This window comes from Anabrus simplex, chromosome 7, assembly GCF_040414725.1.
Source record: "Anabrus simplex isolate iqAnaSimp1 chromosome 7, ASM4041472v1, whole genome shotgun sequence".
In the NCBI taxonomy this organism is placed as follows: Eukaryota; Metazoa; Arthropoda; class Insecta; order Orthoptera; family Tettigoniidae; genus Anabrus; species Anabrus simplex.
Genome location: NC_090271.1, coordinates 235,991,614 through 236,009,916, shown reverse-complemented (window position 1 = coordinate 236,009,916; position 18,303 = coordinate 235,991,614). Strand labels below are relative to the sequence as shown.

The 18,303-nt window shown below is 38.5% G+C and overlaps 1 protein-coding gene across 1 annotated transcript in view; it reads right to left on the bottom strand.

The window, feature by feature from the left end:
- Window positions 1–18,303, bottom strand: part of LOC136877075 (shootin-1) — a 180,729-nt gene that overhangs the window by 29,910 nt on the left and 132,516 nt on the right. The window contains exons 3-5 of the mRNA XM_067150892.2: window positions 14,471–14,584; window positions 8,269–8,363; window positions 3,158–3,329 (exon numbers count right to left, since the gene is read on the bottom strand). Of these exons, the coding sequence (XP_067006993.2) occupies window positions 3,158–3,329; window positions 8,269–8,363; window positions 14,471–14,584 (381 nt within the window). The remainder of the gene's footprint in view (window positions 1–3,157; window positions 3,330–8,268; window positions 8,364–14,470; window positions 14,585–18,303) is intronic.

The window sequence follows — 18,303 nt, the reverse complement described above, 5'->3', positions numbered from 1 at the left end:
TAGAAATCATATTAATCCTTATCAAAATAAATTGTTTATTCATCTCAATAATCTTATTAAGACAGTATCGGATGTATTTTGCATGTCTTAGTGAAACACCAGAATAGCTGAAATAGAGGAGCAAGCTGATAGGAGGTCTTAGGAAAACAAGTAATGCCATTTACAAGGAAATCTTATAAGGCTCCATCATCATCATCATCATTCATCATACCTCATCATCATCATCATATAATTGTCATACAAGCAATATTAATTAAATATCAAAAAAACACAAATAAAAAAAAAAACATCATAAACAAAAAACAAAAAGAATAACAAATATAAAGAAAAACAACAAAATAAAAATAAAAACATTAAAAAAACAAAAATAAAATTCAAAAAAAAACAAAAATAAATAATAACAAAAATCAAATAAACAAAGATCAATAAAAGACAAATCAAAAAAACAACGAAAATAAACAAAGCAAACAATATCTCGATGACACTCTACAGACACTTGAAGTGCGCCTCCGTGATGATTCGAGAAAGTCTTTGGTGTTACCATTTGTTCTGTCCTATTTCTGTTTTCCTATTGGTTGTCAAACCCTCCTGCCCCTTCCCTTCCCAAATGTGGTTTCCATGGCTGGATGTGTCAAGTAAAGTGCTCTCATTATCTGATTATTATTTGTCTGACAACTCATCTTGTTAAGGGTTCCTTGCAAAACCCGTGGCTGCTGGGCTGCGAGCATCAAAGTGCAAATCTTTTTGAGTGTTTGTCCTTCTTAAAGGATCGCTATTGTAGTGAGTGATCTCAATTTACCAAACATTAACTGGAAAAGGAATGCAAAAGTCAGAAAGCATGACCAATAAATGGTGAATAAGTTAATATGTAAAGAATAGCTGAGTCAGAAGTGATGGAACCGATGAGAGGGAAAAATATTCTAGATGTGGTGCTGGTAAAACCACATGAGCTCTGTAGACAAACTGAAGTGATAGATGGTATAAGTGATCATGAAGCTGTTTTTGACATAGTTAAAATAAATGTGGGAGAAAGGAATGTTGTAAAGGTACGGTAGGCCTATTAGGCAATACTAAATGGCTAATAAGAGAGGCATGGGGAATTATGATCAATGGTAAATAAAAATCTTTACACCCTATAGGATGGATTTAAAACAATTGATGAGGAGTGTGTACATATGTACCTTCAAAAGTGGTAAGGAATAGTAAGGACCCATTATAACTTATTATAACAGGAAAATAAAACAATTAGAAGGGGGTGCAGATTAGAAAGAAATTAGAGTTATGAATGATTGTGGGAGTAAGGGGAGATTGAAGAAACTTACTAAAAAACTGAATTCAGCAAAAAAAAAAAAAATCTGCTAAAGACAACATGATGGCAAACATAATTGGCAGCCATATGAATTTTAGGAAGCAATGGAAAGATATGTATATATACTTTAAAGCAGAAACAGGTTCCAGGAAGGACACTCCAGGGATCATTAAATACTGCCATATTTGAAATACTTATTTTATTACTGTTTGCATGAAGGAGCATACCAAATGAATGGAGAGTTGCAATAGTAACCCTAGTGTACAAGGGAAAGGGTGATAAAACATAAAATGGATAATTACAGGCCAGCCAACTTGACATGCATTGTTTGTAAGCTCTGGCAAAGCATTTTTTCTGATTATATTAGACATGTTCACGAAATTACTAACCGGTTTGATAGAAAGCAATTTGAGTTTCACAAAAGGTTATTCCAGTGAGGCTCAACTTGGGGGATTACAGCAAGGTATAGCTGATATTTTAGATTTAGGAGGTCAAATGGACTGTATCATTATTGACCTATTCAAGGCATTTGATAGCACAGATCATGGGAGATTACTGACAAAAATTAGGGTTATTAGACTATTGAAAAAAAAGTGGTTTAATGGCTGGCTAAATTTCTAGAAAATAGAACTCAGAGAATTTGAATAGGTGAAGTGTTATCTGGTCTTGTACTGATTAGGAGGCAGGTTCCACAGGGCAGTATCATTGGACCTTTATGTTTTTTATGATATGAATTAAGAACTGGAATCACAGATAACGCTCTTTGCTAATGATGTTATACTACACAGTATATACAGAATAGTAAATAAGTGACATAATTGTGAGCAACTACAGAAAAAGACCTAGACAATTTTGAGAGATAGATAGCCAATAATGGTATGATGGTAAATGGTGGACAAAATTAGCTGAAAATTGGTATGGATATAGGATTCACTTTTAGGCCTATTTTAATATTGATATTTTTAATTGTTTTCTGGAAACTCCATGAAAAGGAACATGGCACTATTGAACTGCAACAACACTGAGCCTCATATACAGTATCATACCAAATATTCAGAGCCCTCAAGAAGCAAAATATACTAGTCAGCTTCTCAGCCATAAACAAGCTGGGTAAGATTCTACTACACTCAGTCAATACACCAGACAATTCAAAGAGACTGGTGTATATAAAATTATCTGAAAAGCTGTGAATGTTTTTTACATTGCACAAACTGGAAGAGGATTTGACATCAGATTTCAAGAACATGTGGTGGTACTTCGGCCACATAAGCACGATAAATTAGCAGTTGTTGCTCATCTACACAACCCAATCAAATATATAAAATTCTCTCACCATTTTGCACACACATCTGAAAGGAATAAAACTGAATATTTTAGAAACATATGCTTAATGAAAACATTGAAAATGAATATTTACAAACAAACAATATTAAGCTTTAGCAGCAGCTGTATATTTCAGATGGAAGGAAAAAACACAATGTTTCTACAATCACTACACACTACTGATATGCAATTCCCAGAGCCTTTGCAAAACACCAGAAAATATTATTCAAGTGGATTCATATCATTTTATAAAATTGTAGCATGAACATTTTGTAAGAAATTGCAAAAATGATCAAAGTAGGCTAGCTGTGAAGTTGCAGAAATCATTGCAGTATAAATGGTTAAGTTCAGAACTTGGTGTACTAAAATATTATTCTAGTCATTAACTTGCTGAAGTAGCATGTATTAAAAAATTTACACCAACTATTCATCTGTATCTGTATTTGAAAAAAAAATCACAGCTTTTTAGATGCCATGCAAACAAGGTTTCTTGTGTAAGCCAGCAAGTACCTATTTGTATCTTACCTTTAACAGTGTTCCTAAGACCTGCTAACTCATCATCCTCTCTGGGAGAAGATCCAGAACTAGAAGCATCAGTATCATCATCCAGATCCAATATCCCTGAAGGTGATACTTCTAGGAATTTCTGTGCTAATACTGCACTTTTACGCTTAAGCTCACGGTTCTGGGAATACCACTGAAACATTAATTGAACTAAGTCAATGAACCAACATGTCATCACCAACTTTGAATTTAGGTCACGGTTCTGGGAATATCACTGAAATATTAATTGAAATAAGTCAATGAACAAAAATATCATAATTTAGGAAGTCTGTTAGGAATGTGCAGGTATTCAAGGGATTTTTCAATGATTTGTAGTGAGCTAAGTATCACTACACCTAAGACAGATAAAGTGAAATCTGTCTGCAGATGAATAAGGGGTAGCAAGCAAAACATACTGTCTCACAATGAAAAATGTCTCAGCATTACCAAGCTGAGAGATAGAGATGATAATGTTCAAGGTTCATCATAGTCCTTATGAAGGGCTAACGCTGAGCTGTCCAACCACTCTTTGCCTTTCATTTGCTATATTTCAATGTCATTTGTACTTACACAATCAAGAAACATGAATAGCTAATGCAAATGTATCCTCATGGCTGAGAGAAAAGATTCTCACTAAGACTATGCATAAGTAGGGTAGCATCCTCTTCACAGAAGTAGAATGTTTTCATGCTCAGAATGTTCTAAGCAAGCCTCAGACCAATGGGAATGATGAAGAATTGAACAGGCCAAGGGCTCCTGGAAACAACTTGGCAAACAAAATGGAATTGAATGAGGAGCTATCAATATTAATAGGGTTTATGAAAGAGAGAAAGTAGAATTGGCTGAGTGAACAAAACAAATGCTTCAGGATGTATTAGTAGTAAATGATATTCGAGTAAGGCAAGATAATGAGGAAGAAATAGGAGACTTTAAGGTGTTCTGAACAGATGTTAAAAGGGGAAGGGCAGAATGTGCGGTAGGACTTTCCCTCATGCAACATGCAACATAGTTTCTGTTAGGTATGGAAATCAGTAAATGATGCGTGTAGATATAGCATTTGGAGGAATTAGGATGAAAATTATCTCAGTCTATTCACCATGTGAGGGTGTAGATGAGGATCAAGTTAACAAGTGTTATGAAGTATAAAGTGATATCGTAACCAGACTTAACAACAAGAATAGGATTGTGCTAATGGGCAATTTCAATGCAAGAGTAGGAAAAAGAACTGAAGGATATGACAAGGTGATGGATAAATGTGGGGAAGATATGGAAGCTAACAGGAATGTGAAGCATTAACTGGACTTCTGTGATAGTATAGAATTAGCAGTTACGAATAAATTCTTCAAAAGAATCTTTTCTCTCAACCATGAGGGTACATTTGCGTTAGCTATTCATGTTTCTTGATTGCTCAAGTACAAATGACTCCGAAAAATAGCAAATGAAGGGTGTTACTTTATGTCCTTTTAGCGGTGTTACTAAAATGTTCAAAACATATTTGTTCTGCCTGTCAGGGGTTTCATTTAGGAAACAATATACTGGATTATCAACTACTACTTGTCTGATCTGTTTTAATTTTTTTTCATACAGAGACTGAAGATATGATTTTCATAAGGTGCTCTCACCTGGAACAAGCTTCCCAGTATATTTCTGCAAATACAATTTTTATATATAATTTTTTACAATTTGCATTACATCCCACCAACACAGATAGATCTTATGGTGATGATGGGATATAAAAGGGCTAGGAGTGGCCTTAAGGAAGGTACAACCCCAATATTTATCTAGTGTAAAAATGGGAATCCATGGAAAACCATCTTCAGGGATGCTAACAGTGGGGTTTGAACCCACTATCTCCAAAATATAAACTCACAGCTGCACGACCCTAACCGCACAGGCAACTCGCTTGGTCACAAATACGACTTCATAATAGGGTTGTTAAGCTTTGAAAGTGGAACAACACATGTTCCAAATGTCTTTTCAATAATAGTAAGAAATTAACTTTTGTTTCTTGAATTTGAAGGGGCCAGTGCCTCACCAATAAATTGATGTTGCAGTCCACCTTCACTACATTGTAGTTCCTTATTCTTCACCTCTTGATGCAATTACATAGGATTTTTTCATCAATTGTTACTGTAATATCACAAACATTGCACCTCAGAACCCATCACTTTGAATATCATCTCCACTAAACTGTTTAAAACAACATCGTGCATTTTCCCAGCATTCATTTTCTGTTTCGAGATGCTGAATGTTGGCAATAAAGCCCATTGTTAGGGAGCTGAGAATAAGGGCCACTCTTATTTCGTAGCCCGCTGATAGCCAGTGATGTGTGAATATGGAGAATGGTCCTTTGCCATCTTTAAAGGACATGGGTTTGCATTTGATACACAATCAAATACCATGTTTTCCTTCAAAGAACTGTTTATATTTTCCATGTGATGTCTTTTTTTAGGGATTGTGTATTTTATATCCCATATTATTTATGTTGGTTCTTTGTGTTGTAATATGAGTTCTGATCTCATACACATACTCAACCATGGGTTTATACATGGGCTGATTTGTTTTTCTGTGGGATTTATTTGTTTGATTACTTTTGTGAGCATTACGCTGGGATTTGATTTTAGAATGTTGTTCTCATGCAATTTATTTTGAATGAGTTAATGTGTGTGCTCGATATCAGGATTAATTTCTAATGTCAGCGAGTTACTTCTGTTATCATTGCAACAAATCACAGAGTCGTGTGTTTCAAATGATCAGAAGAGGACCTTATCTGTAGCATGAGTACTATGCATTACCACACATTCAGTCATGATAAACAACCACAGATTATTAAACTTTTCACAAGGAAAGTATGGCCTAGTTTTGGAGCCGAGAGCTCATTGTTATCTGTCATTTCCAAGTTGACATTTTTATGTCAATAATTTTGTGTTGCGTAGATTTAATAAACTTGTTTTTCCCAAGTCTCTTCATTTAAAGTAGATAGTACGATGTACCTTTTCCTCGCCTGGCCATCAAATTTAGTTAGACATATGTGTGCCCTTAAGGACTGAATGCACCCTGAATACTGACTTAGCCGGAAACTTGATGGCAAGCAAGGGTACAATAAATATAAATGAAGTAAAGAACTGAAATTACAGATAAGGTTATTTGCAGATGGTGTTATAATACTGTATGGAGTAGTAAATGAGTTACACGATTATGAGCGACTACAAAATGAAAATGAAAATCCACAGCCTGTTTCCAGTCATTCGATCGGGTCAGGAATGGAATGAATGAAGCCCCCATCTAGCAGCGAGGATAGGAAATGTGCCGCCCCCACAAGCCTGTCGCACTCCTCTGGGGCAATGATAAATGACTGACAGATGAAATGAAATGTTAATAGAGAGTGTTGCTGGAATGAAAGATGACAGGAAAAATGGAGTACCCAGAGAAAAACCTGCCCCACCTCTGCTTTGTCCAGCACAAATCTCACATGGAGTGACCGGGATTTGAACCACGGTACCCAGCAGTGAGTGGCCGGCGCACTGCCCCCTGAGCCACGGAGGCTCCTTATGAGCGACTATAAAATAAAAAAATAAAAAATAAAAAAAGACCTAGACAATGTTGAGAGATGGACAGCAGACAATGGTATGATGGTAAATGAGACAAAGTCAGGTTGTAAATTTCATCAAGAGGAGGAGTCTTCTCTGTTTTAGTTACTGTGTTGATGGGGTGATAGTACCTCATAGGATTCACTATAAGTATCTCAGTGATAATATAAGGAAAGATCTTCACTGGGGTCAGTGTTTTCCCTAGGACCTTTTTAATGGACGCACTGCCCTGCCGCTTTTTACAGACCGCCCGGCTAACATAACCTACATATGTGCTAGTAACATAATCATAATACGTATTTGATTCATTGAGTGCTCCAAATTAACGTGTATACCGAATACCGTAAAACTGTTATCTTCATTATTGTCAGCATAACTGCATCAGTTACATTGGAGTTGAAATGTTTAGCTTGACTATCATGCAATATCGCGCGCAAGTGGTGTCTGGATTAGCGTGGAATCGCATGCGAGCACTGGATTCTGTATGACGTTACAAATGTGAGCAACCAGGTTATAAGCCCTGATGTCACATGATTATGAACAAGCAATAGAATACTAGGAGTTCAAAATACTCTGTTATGCCATGTTTGTGATAATGTCATGAAAATAGTTCAATTTTGCAGTTAATGTTTATCTGTCTGATATTATTGTTAATGCCCTGAGGGGAATAAATTGAAATGTTTTCATATCCATCTTTTATGTAGTATTTCCCACCCGGCTGACGAAAATTTCTGGGGAGAGCACTGGGCGTAATCACATTAACGAGGTTGTAAAGAAAGGTTACAGATCTCTTTATATGGGGGTGATGGTATTTAGGGGTTGTAGTAAGGATTGAAGGAGAGGGTGTATAAGTCTCTGGTAAGACCCCCAATTAGAGTATGATTCCAGTGTATGGGACCCCACACCAGAATTACTTGATATGAAAACTGGAAAAGATCCAAAAGTAAGCAGCACAATTTATTCTGGGTGATATCCAACAAAAGAGAGATTTGGGTGATTTGGGAGTAAGGAGATGAGCTGTTCGACTAAGCAGTATGTTCTGAGCTATGAGTGAAGAGATGACGTGGAATGACATTAGTAGACAAATAAGCTTGAGTGGAGTTTTTAAAGGTATGAAAGTTCATAATATGAAGATACAATTGGAATTCAAGAGGACATATTGCAGCAAATATTCATTTATAGGAAGAGGAAATAAAGTTTGGAATAATTTATCAAGGGAAATGTTGAATAAATTTCCAAGTTCTTTGACATCACTTAAGAAAAGACTATGTAAACAATTGATAGGGAATTTGCCACCTGGGCGACTGCCCCAAATGCATTGCTTTGCTGTACATTTCACTTACTATGCTGGCATTCTGGGAGAATACACAGCCTTATATGCTTCAAATGATCTACCTGTTCCAGTTTTGTATTACAATAAAACAAAATAACCATGGCCTTGAACTGCCAGGACAGAATTTCTTATGTTAAAAATTATTTTCAGGCAAATTCAAGTTTTCTTACCTGTGAAGCTGTTTTCATAGCACTGTGCATAGCACCAGTTTCCACTTCGTACTTGTTCTTGAGTTTCTCATATTCTGTGATCAGAGCTTCAGATACTGAAACAGGATATCAACACATTCTAGAGTTGAAATAAAACAAGTTTTTAACCTTAATGTCATTAATTGATTAAATTTCAGTTTATAATTGGCCTCTCAACAAGGGAAGAACAAGTAAATATTTTAAATCAAAAAATAAGGTCTCTAAAAGGAAACCGTAATTTAATTTCATTGATTGCAAGTGTTAAAAACATTTAAGCTCTTTAAGTAAATATTTTATTCTTATTAACAACAGTATTTTAAATAGGAAGAGGAGTTGGCTGTCCACAACACAGGCTACTAGCTGTTTCATGTTGAAATAATAATAATAAAAATAATAATAATAATAATAATAATAATAATAATAATAATAATAATAATGGTAGATTTTGGTGTTGCAGGAAGGGGAAAGGAGTGTCGGTGGTAATGGTGATTATTGTTTTAAGAGGAATTCCAACTAGGCAACCATCCTCTGTTTAACACAAATCAGAGAAAAAGTTGACAGGATCTGACACTTCAAAAAATGAAGGTCTTGGTCAAACAAAGACAATGGCCATGTCAAAATAAAAGACTCCCTAGGCCTCGAATGCTCTAATGCTGCCGGGTTTGGAAAAGAAAAGAGTTGACCAAGGGAGGTCAGATAGGATAGATGAAAGTGAGGAGCCTGACACAAATACGTGCAAGCAATGCCAGGACTCAGCTGAGGGCCCCATGGTCGCCAACCTACACTCCCAAGTTGTGAGCCCCTGAGCCCCCTTTTAATTGCCTCTTACAACAGGCAGGGGATACCGTGGGTGTTATTCTACTGCCCCCACCCGCAGGGGGAGGAAAGGAGCAGAGAAGCAGGAGACAGCCTTTGCACGTCTGCTGTGAAAATGGCACAGCACAGAAAACCATCTTCAGGGCTGCCAAAGGAAAAATTTCTACTTTACAGTTTTAGAACATGTATCATATTCTTTTTCAATAATTTCCTTTCTTTCTTTCTTTCTTTCCTTCTTTCTTTCTTTCTGGGAGGGAAATAAGAAATGAATAGCACTTTGGATAAACCAGATGACCTCATAGTAGATCACAGGGAATCTCTGGACATATGGAAGGAATATTTTGAAGATCTTCCAAATGTACAAGGAAATTTTTCTGTGAAAGACATGAATAATAGAGTTCATGGAGGGGAGAACAATGAAGGCAGCAAAAATACACTCAATGAAATGGAAAGTATGGTAAATAAACTACCTTATAATAAACCAGTAGGAATAGATGAAATTAGACCTGAAATGGTAAAATACTGTATAGTGGGAAGGCAGCGATGAAATGGCTCCATAGAGTAATTTTCATGCAGAGTTGGGAAGTAATCGAATAAAGTAATCAAATCACTTGTAATAAATACCTTTATGTTAACTTGTAATATTTTTTACTTTTTCTTTTAATTTACTTCTTGAAATTAAATGTAATCATTACATTCTAGCAATAGATGTACATCGTATGGAATGAGAAATGGGAAGAAATGAAATACTGATGAAGCTATAACTTTTCCATTTCTACTACAGCAGAACCAGTGCTTGATGAAGTAGTTTCTTACACCTCCAGTATTATCCTACAATATCCATCACTGCTGGGGATGACACAGGCATTCCTTCAAGTGCCCCTGTAGAGCAGTTTTCAGCAAATGCATACAGGTACTTTTCTCCAAGAGGTCGAGACTTAGCGATGAGAATTTTAAGAACCAATCATTGTGTAAATGGGAAATTATTTGAAATGTGAAATCACTAACTAAAATAAAAGTTGTAGAAAAAATAATGTTGAAAGTACCAAGCAGCTTTCAATGTCCCGGAGGAGAAGCAAGTTGGACCATATAACTCTTTTATTCCTGCATAGAAGTTACACAGGTCTCGGACATCAGGCATGCTTTGCAGTTTCTGACTTTCTGCTGCCATCAGTTGTTCTTCATCTCTCTTATTTACCCCTGACATTTACGCTTGAGTTTGAGAAAGTGCGCTTTCTTTGCGTCTGAAGATGGATGTTGAAGAACGGATAGATGGGCTTCTTGGTTAGCATTGATAACACACAAAATTTCTTTGTTGTTGTCATCAAACCAGTCTTGTCAAAACTTTTTCTTAAAACCAATGGTTTTTTCAGCTGATTCTGTGATTACTTTCCGTAATGTAGCCCATTCCTGCTCTACGTTTCTGGTGTTGACTGGAACATTTGCCAACATGTCAGAGATCATGCTGTGGAAATTCATGGCAGTGGGACCATCTCAAAGTTTAGATGTATCGAACGTCTGCATGGACGGGGTTTGAAAATGCCTGGGTGGTTTATGGCGAAGACTGAACCTAAGTCGAGAGAATAGTAGCTTGTGATCCGTCCAGCAATCATCGACATTTCTAGCTGTACTAGCGAGAAGGACATCCTTCTTATCACATTGTTGAGTGATGATGAATCAACACGACGACGATTTTCTAGTGAATACGTCGACTTGATCTACACTGACTGACAGAGCAAATGCAACACCAAGAAGGAGTGGTTCGAAAGGGATGAAAGTTGGGGAAAAAACAGAGACGGCACGGACGAATAATTGATGTTTATTTCAAACCGATATGCAGGTTACACAATGCGCACGGCATCGACTCAGTAGGATGTAGGACCACCGCGAGCGGCGATGCACGCAGAAACACGTCGAGGTACAGAGTCAATAAGAGTGCGGATGGTGTCCTGAGGGATGGTTCTCCATTCTCTGTCAACCATTTGCCACAGTTGGTCGTCCGTACGAGGCTGGGGCAGAGTTTGCAAACGGCGTCCAATGAGATCCCACACGTGTTCGATTGGTGCGAGATCCGGAGAGTACGCTGGCCACGGAAGCATCTGTACACCTCGTAGAGCCTGTTGGGAGATGCGAGCAGTGTGTGGGCGGGCATTATCCTGCTGAAACAGAGCATTGGGCAGCCCCTGAAGGTAAGGGAGTGCCACCGGCCGCAGCACATGCTGCACGTAGCGGTGGGCATTTAACGTGCCTTGAATACGCACTAGAGGTGACGTGGATACGCAATAGCGCCCCAAACCATGATGCCGCGTTGTCTAGCGGTAGGGCGCTCCACAGTTACTGCCGGATTTGACCTTTCTCCACGCCGACGCCACACTCGTCTGCGGTGACTATCACTGACAGAACAGAAGCGTGACTCATCGGAGAACACGACGTTCCGCCATTCCCTCATCCAAGTCGCTCTAGCCCGGCACCATGCCAGGCGTGCACGTCTATGCTGTGGAGTCAATTGTAGTCTTCTGAGCCGGGAGTGCAGGCCTCCTTCAACCAATCGACGGGAAATTGTTCTGGTCGATATTGGAACAGCCAGGGTGTCTTGCACATGCTGAAGAATGGCGGTTGACGTGGCGTGCGGGGCTGCCACCGCTTGGCGGCGGATGCGCCGATCCTCGCGTGCTGACGTCACTCGGGCTGCGCCTGGACCCCTCGCACGTGCCACATGTCCCTGCGCCAACCATCTTCGCCACAGGCGCTGCACCGTGGACACATCCCTATGGGTATCGGCTGTGATTTGACGAAGCGACCAACCTGCCCTTCTCAGCCCGATCACCATACCCTTCGTAAAGTCGTCTGTCTGCTGGAAATGCCTCCGTTGACGGCGGCCTGGCATTCTTAGCTATACACGTGTCCTGTGGCACACGACAACACGTTCTACAATGACTGTCGGCTGAGAAATCACGGTACGAAGTGGGCCATTCGCCAACGCCGTGTCCCATTTATCGTTCGCTACGTGCGCAGCACAGCGGCGCATTTCACATCATGAGCATACCTCAGTGACGTCAGTCTACCCTACAATTGGCATCAAGTTCTGACCACTCCTTCTTGGTGTTGCATTTGCTCTGTCAGTCAGTGTAAATGACCTTAACTGGGCACTACGCAGTTGACTGTAATACAGTTTGTGTAGATACACAGACCTCGGCTGCCTGCAAGAAGTCCTCTATTGTTGAGCAGTCAATGTTGGTCTCCTCTGTACTGTTCTGTGGATATACCAATCTACCGATCATCTTGACGTGGTGTTGTCACACTCGGTCAACCTTCCCTCAGTCTGTCTGTCACCACATTGTTCTCACAGTACCTCTTCCACTGGGCAAGTTAACCGTGCGGTTAGGGGCGTGCAGCTGTAAGCTTGCATCCAGGATATATTGGGTTCGAACCCCACTGTCGGCAGCCTTGAAGATGGTTTTCCGTGGTTTCCCATTTTCACACCAGGCAAATACTGGGGCTGTACCTCAATTAAGGCCATGGCCGCTTCCTTCCCACTCCTAGTCCTTTCCTATCCTATCGTCACCATAAGACTTATCTGTGTTGGAGTGACGTAAAACATATTCTAAATAAATAAATTTTAAAAAGTACTTCTTCCACGTTTTTGATACTGCACTTTGAGTAATCCCTACGGTGAGTGATACTACTGCTTGTGTATGTCCACCCTGAATCAATTCAAGAATTCTGGCTCAGTCAAACTGGGAAATATGCTTTGCAAACACTAGCTGAAGCACGTACTGCACTGTATACACTACTACCAGTCTTCACCTGAAATGAAATACAGTACTCTCTACCACTCACAAAAGGACTACAAAACATGCTTAATCCCAAAATATTCCAAACTTTCTTGAGGTGTATATTATCAAATTTTACCTTGTACATTTAGTCGTCAAATAACTTTCAAAAACATTCACGCTGCTATACCATAATTGTATTATCATGGGAAACTGAATCAAAAGCCTTTGGAAAATCAATAAACATAGCTATAACATGCATATATTGATTTAGCCTTCCACTGATTTCATGAGGAAGTTTTGGGAAGATAAGAAGAATGAGAAGATCAATGCTAACCCATAGATCTATATCCTCCCAAAAGGACAAAACACACAACAATAAGATAAGAAAAGAATGGGTAAGTTAGAGCAAATGGCATATCAACTTGAGCCCCTCGATAAAACACAACAAACATACAAACACAGAGATCTACGACAGTTAAGAACCAACTTGAATCTGTTAGGAAAAAAAAGTAATGTTATGACAAAATAAGACAGCACGTGAAATTTGGTGATGGGGATTTACATACCGTACTTCATTTTAAACATGTATAACATCAATATAGCATTTTTCCCTTGCATATTAATTGGTTCCAGATAAAACAAACATAAAATCAGACCATAAGGACTCATCTCTGCCAAAACTGTGCTAACAGATAGTATTGCTGCTGAACATTTCTAGCTAAACTAAATTTGAGAATTGAATATTCTACAAAAGGATTTACCTTTGCAGGATTGGTCCTGAGAAATGTTCAGAAGTAGAACTGGACTTTCCAAAGCTTTAATATCAAGCTGTTTCTTTTTTTTTTTTTTTGTATTTTTTTTGTTTTTGTTTTTTGAAGACCTCAAGAATTACCTTCCTGAGTCCTAACACTGTTTCCTGCCATTACGAAACATGTTTTAGGATGTTCCTGTTAGAAACATACATGTAACATATTCACAATAATATAAATGTAAACCACAGGAAAACAGCCTTGTAACATAGTAACTACATGTGAGAACAATCCTCCCACACCCACTCTAAAGTGTTAACAAAGCAGAGATGAACCCTACCTTTGTACCACTGGTTCAAGGTAGGTCTGGAGAGAGGACGATAGTGTTGTGACAGAGATGAGAGACATATGAGCCACAACTTTCTATGGCAAATTCTGCACTTTAAAACACACATTTTCTTTATACTTCTGAACAATTGTGCCATGCCTAGGGCTACTTTAGAAGCTTATGCTGGTTCACTTGGAAGAATGAACCACTTAGCTGGACTGGCTGGAGCTCCTTATCCATTAAGCAGCAACAACAACAACAACAACAACAACAACAACAACAACAATAATAATAATAATAATAATAATAATAATAATAATAATAATAATAATAATAATAATAACCACCAGCAACATCACCCATTAGGAAAATAAGTGGCTTGTTAGAGATAGGGGTTTAGTGAACCATTGAACCAAATGGAAATGATCTTATGTCCTGCACAAAGTGTGTATATGACAGCAGGACAGAAAATAGACTGTATTTCACAAAATGCTGACATAAGACAGGTTACTAACCTTTGCGTAGTTTGTTCAACTGCTCATCCTTGTCGTTGAACTGAAGTTGCTTGTTGTTGAGTTCGTTGATCAGTTCTTTGTACTTCCTCTCCAGGTAAGCATGATCTCTCGCAACTGAGAAATGGGAATGCAAAGATCAAATTAGTATTGGTTCATGGAGATATTTACACAACATGTTACAGTAGACAGTGTTTGATCCTCTTTGCATGTCAAGATCATCAGCCCCACTATGAAGGAAGGAAGGAAGGAAGGAAGGAAGGAAGGAAGGAAGGAAGGAAGGAAGGAAGGAAGGAAGGAAGGTAGTAAGAAAGAAAGAAAGAAAGAAAGAAAGAAAGAAAGACAGAAAGAAGAGTTCCAATCATTTGAAGAATGAGGGTGCCGGGTAAAGGTGGGAAAAACAAATACTTAAACTTTGCTCCTAATTAGAGGTAAGTGGCGGTGATGATTATTGTTTTAAGAAGAAGACAACAAGGCAACCATCCTCTTTTAACATTAAAGAGAGGAAATTTTGACCCCTTGGAGAATAGAGAAAATGTGGTAGGCATGAAAATGAAATATTTCCTAGGCTTTGTAAATCTAGTGCTCTCGGGGTGAGAAGAGAACAAGGAAGGTGGAATAGGGGAGGCTGAAGCTTCTCACTTTCATTTGAGATATCAACCTATTTCGGACAACTCCTCTCCATTTCCAACCCCAAGGGTATCAGGTTAACGAGGCCTGGGGAGTTCTTCCAATTAATTGCCCTTCATGACCCTTCCCCTTCTTTTGCTGATATCTACAAAGTTTCAGATCTCTTGGTGGTTTTCCTTTTTTATTACAGTAGTATTAAAAGATGATAGTTGTCTAGGCCTAGTCGTATTTCCCCTTAAAAACAATAGTTACCACCACCAGCAACAGTCTTCCACGTTCAAGGTTTTCTGAAGGCACACCAAATATTTGTAAGTAAAATTACAAAATAAGAAATAACAAAATAAGTTACCACCATTTTCATCAGGGCCTCTCAGGGTGCATGAACTGTGCACGGTGCAAAAGACGACTTTGCTTGGTTGCCCAGAGTGCAGACCCCCACTCCTCGATTTGGAGCAATAGCGCTGTCTCTCTCTTTCCCCACGCCTGTCTCGCTCGCTCCCCCCTGTCTCCCTCTTCCTCACTTGCTCCGTAGTGCTCCAAATCCAAGCCGAGTTGAGTCGAGCTTAGCCGAGTAGCCCAGAGATGAAGCGTTGGTCTGAGCCGAGTGGAACCGATGCACAGTGCTCACAGCCCTTGCGCCTTGATTTGCATGCGTGAGATTTTGGGCATTTGAGAGGCCCTGATTTTCATCATGCTTCTGCAATATTTTGATAGACGATCACTACTGAATTTATGGCTCTTGCCCAGGTGGCATATTTTCTACCAACTGCTAACTAGTTTTTTTCTTATATAACACCAAGGAAGTTGGAAATTTATCAAACATTTCCCTTAGTAAATTATTCCAATCCTTAATTCCTCTTCCTACAAATCTAAATTTTCCCCAATTTGCCTTCTTGAAATCAGACTTTATCTTAATATTATTATCTTCCCTTCTTTTAAAAAACTCCACTCAAGCTTATTCGTCTACTAATGTCATTTCACACTATCTCATTCAGACAGCTCAGAACATATCACTTAGTCAAGTAGCTCATCACCTTACTCCCAAGTCTTCTCTGCCCAAATATTACAACATTTTTGTAACACTACTATTTTGTCAAAAATCCCAAAAAACAAACAGGCTGCTTTCCTTTGGATCTTTACCAGATCTCAAATCAGATAATCCTGGTGCAGATCCCATACATTAGAACCATATTCTGACTAGGGACTCACCAGTGACTTATATACCCTCTCTTTTACATCCTTACTACACCCCTCAATACTCTCATAACCATATGAAAAGTTCTGTAACCTTTATTTACAATCTTGTTTATGTGATTATCCCAATGAGGATTTTCCCTTATATTAACACCTAGGTACTTACAGTGATCCCCATGAGTAACTGTTATCTCATCAATACAGTAACTAAACATGAGAGGACTTCTCCTCTTTGTGACTCTTACAAACTGACTTTTCACCCCATCCATCTAACAACTTTATTGAGGTAAGTTATTTTTACAGTCGCTCACAATCCTGTAACTTATTTATTGCTACATACAGTCATCATCTACAAAATGCCTTATCTGTGATTCCAGTTCGATTCTCATATCATTTATATATATATATAAAGAGGTCCAATAACACTGCCTTGTGGGAACCCATTTAATCATTACAGGGTCAGTAATACTTCAGCTACTCTAAATTTCGGAGTTCTGTTTTCTAGAAATTTAGCCACCCATTCAGTCACAATTTTGTCTATTCCAATAGCCCTGATTTTCGTCAATAATCTTCCATTATCTACCCTGTCAAACACATCGGGTAGGGCAATAATAATATTCATTTTATTTCATCTAAAATATCTGCTATATCTTGCTGGAATCCTACAAGTTTAGCCTCACAGGAATATCCTTGCCTAAACTCTAACTACCATGTATAAAACCATTTAGTAATTTTGTAAATGCATCTGACATAATCAGAAAAATGTAGGCTATTTTCCACACCTTATATGTATCACACATCAAGCTGACTGGCCTGAAATTATCCATTTTATGTTTATCACACACTACTTTGTACACTCAGGCTAGTATAGCAAGGCCCTACTCATTTAGATCCTTCATGCAAATAGTTATCAAATATGCACTTCAGATATGGTACTATATCCCAACCCATTGCCTTATCAACTCAGGCTACCCTTCTAGTTTTCAAATCTTGTATTTTTTTTTTTTTTTTGTAAATATATTTGTTATCACAGGTAAATTTTAGTACTTCGCTAGTATTAATCACCTCTTCTACCTGGACATTATCCTTATATCAAACTACCTTTACATATTGCTGATTAAATAGTTCTGCCTTCTGTAAATTCTCACATATACTGTCCCCTTCATCATTTATAATCCTGGAATGTACTTCCTGGAACCCGTTTCCAACAATCATAATTAATTTTTAAAAACTCCCTCTTGCCTTCCATATCATCCATAGTCATAATTTCACGAACTTCTTTTCTATCACATTTATTTTTAACTACGGCAAAAACAGTTTCATGATCACTTGTATGACCTATCACTTCAGTTTCCCTAGAGAGCTCTACTGGTTTTATCAGCAGCATGTCTAGAATATTCTTCTGTCCAAGTGATTCTATCACTTTCTGATTCAGCTGTCCTTCCTAGAAAAACTTACTTTATCATTTCTTGGTCATGCTTTCTGTCATTGGCATTAGTGTTCCAATCAACATTTGATAAATTTAGATAACCAATGACAATCACATTCCTTTAGTGCCGTTTTCCACATAGCTGATTATCTTATAAAATCATTCTGCATCAGCGTCACCCTTTCCACTCCCCTGCGTGTGGGGGGGGGGGTTAGAATAACATCCCCGGTATCCCCTGCCAGTCGTAAGAGGCGACTAAAAGATGCTCCAGAACTTAGGAGCGTGGCTTGGCGACCACGGGGCCCTTAGCTTAGTCGTGGCATTGCTTCCACTTACTTGCGTCTATCATATCCAACCTTCCTTAGTCAACTCTTGTTCTTTTCCGACCTCGAGGGAATTACGTGTGGAGGCCAAGAGAATCTTCCGTTTTCACGCCCTTGGTGGCCTTTGTCTTTCTTTGTCTAAAATCTTCAGTTTTCGAAGTGTTGGACCCGTTCCATTTTGTCCTTCTGATTACTGTTAATAGAGGATTGTTACCGAGTTGTACAGTACTTCCTCTTAAAACAATAATCACCACCACCAC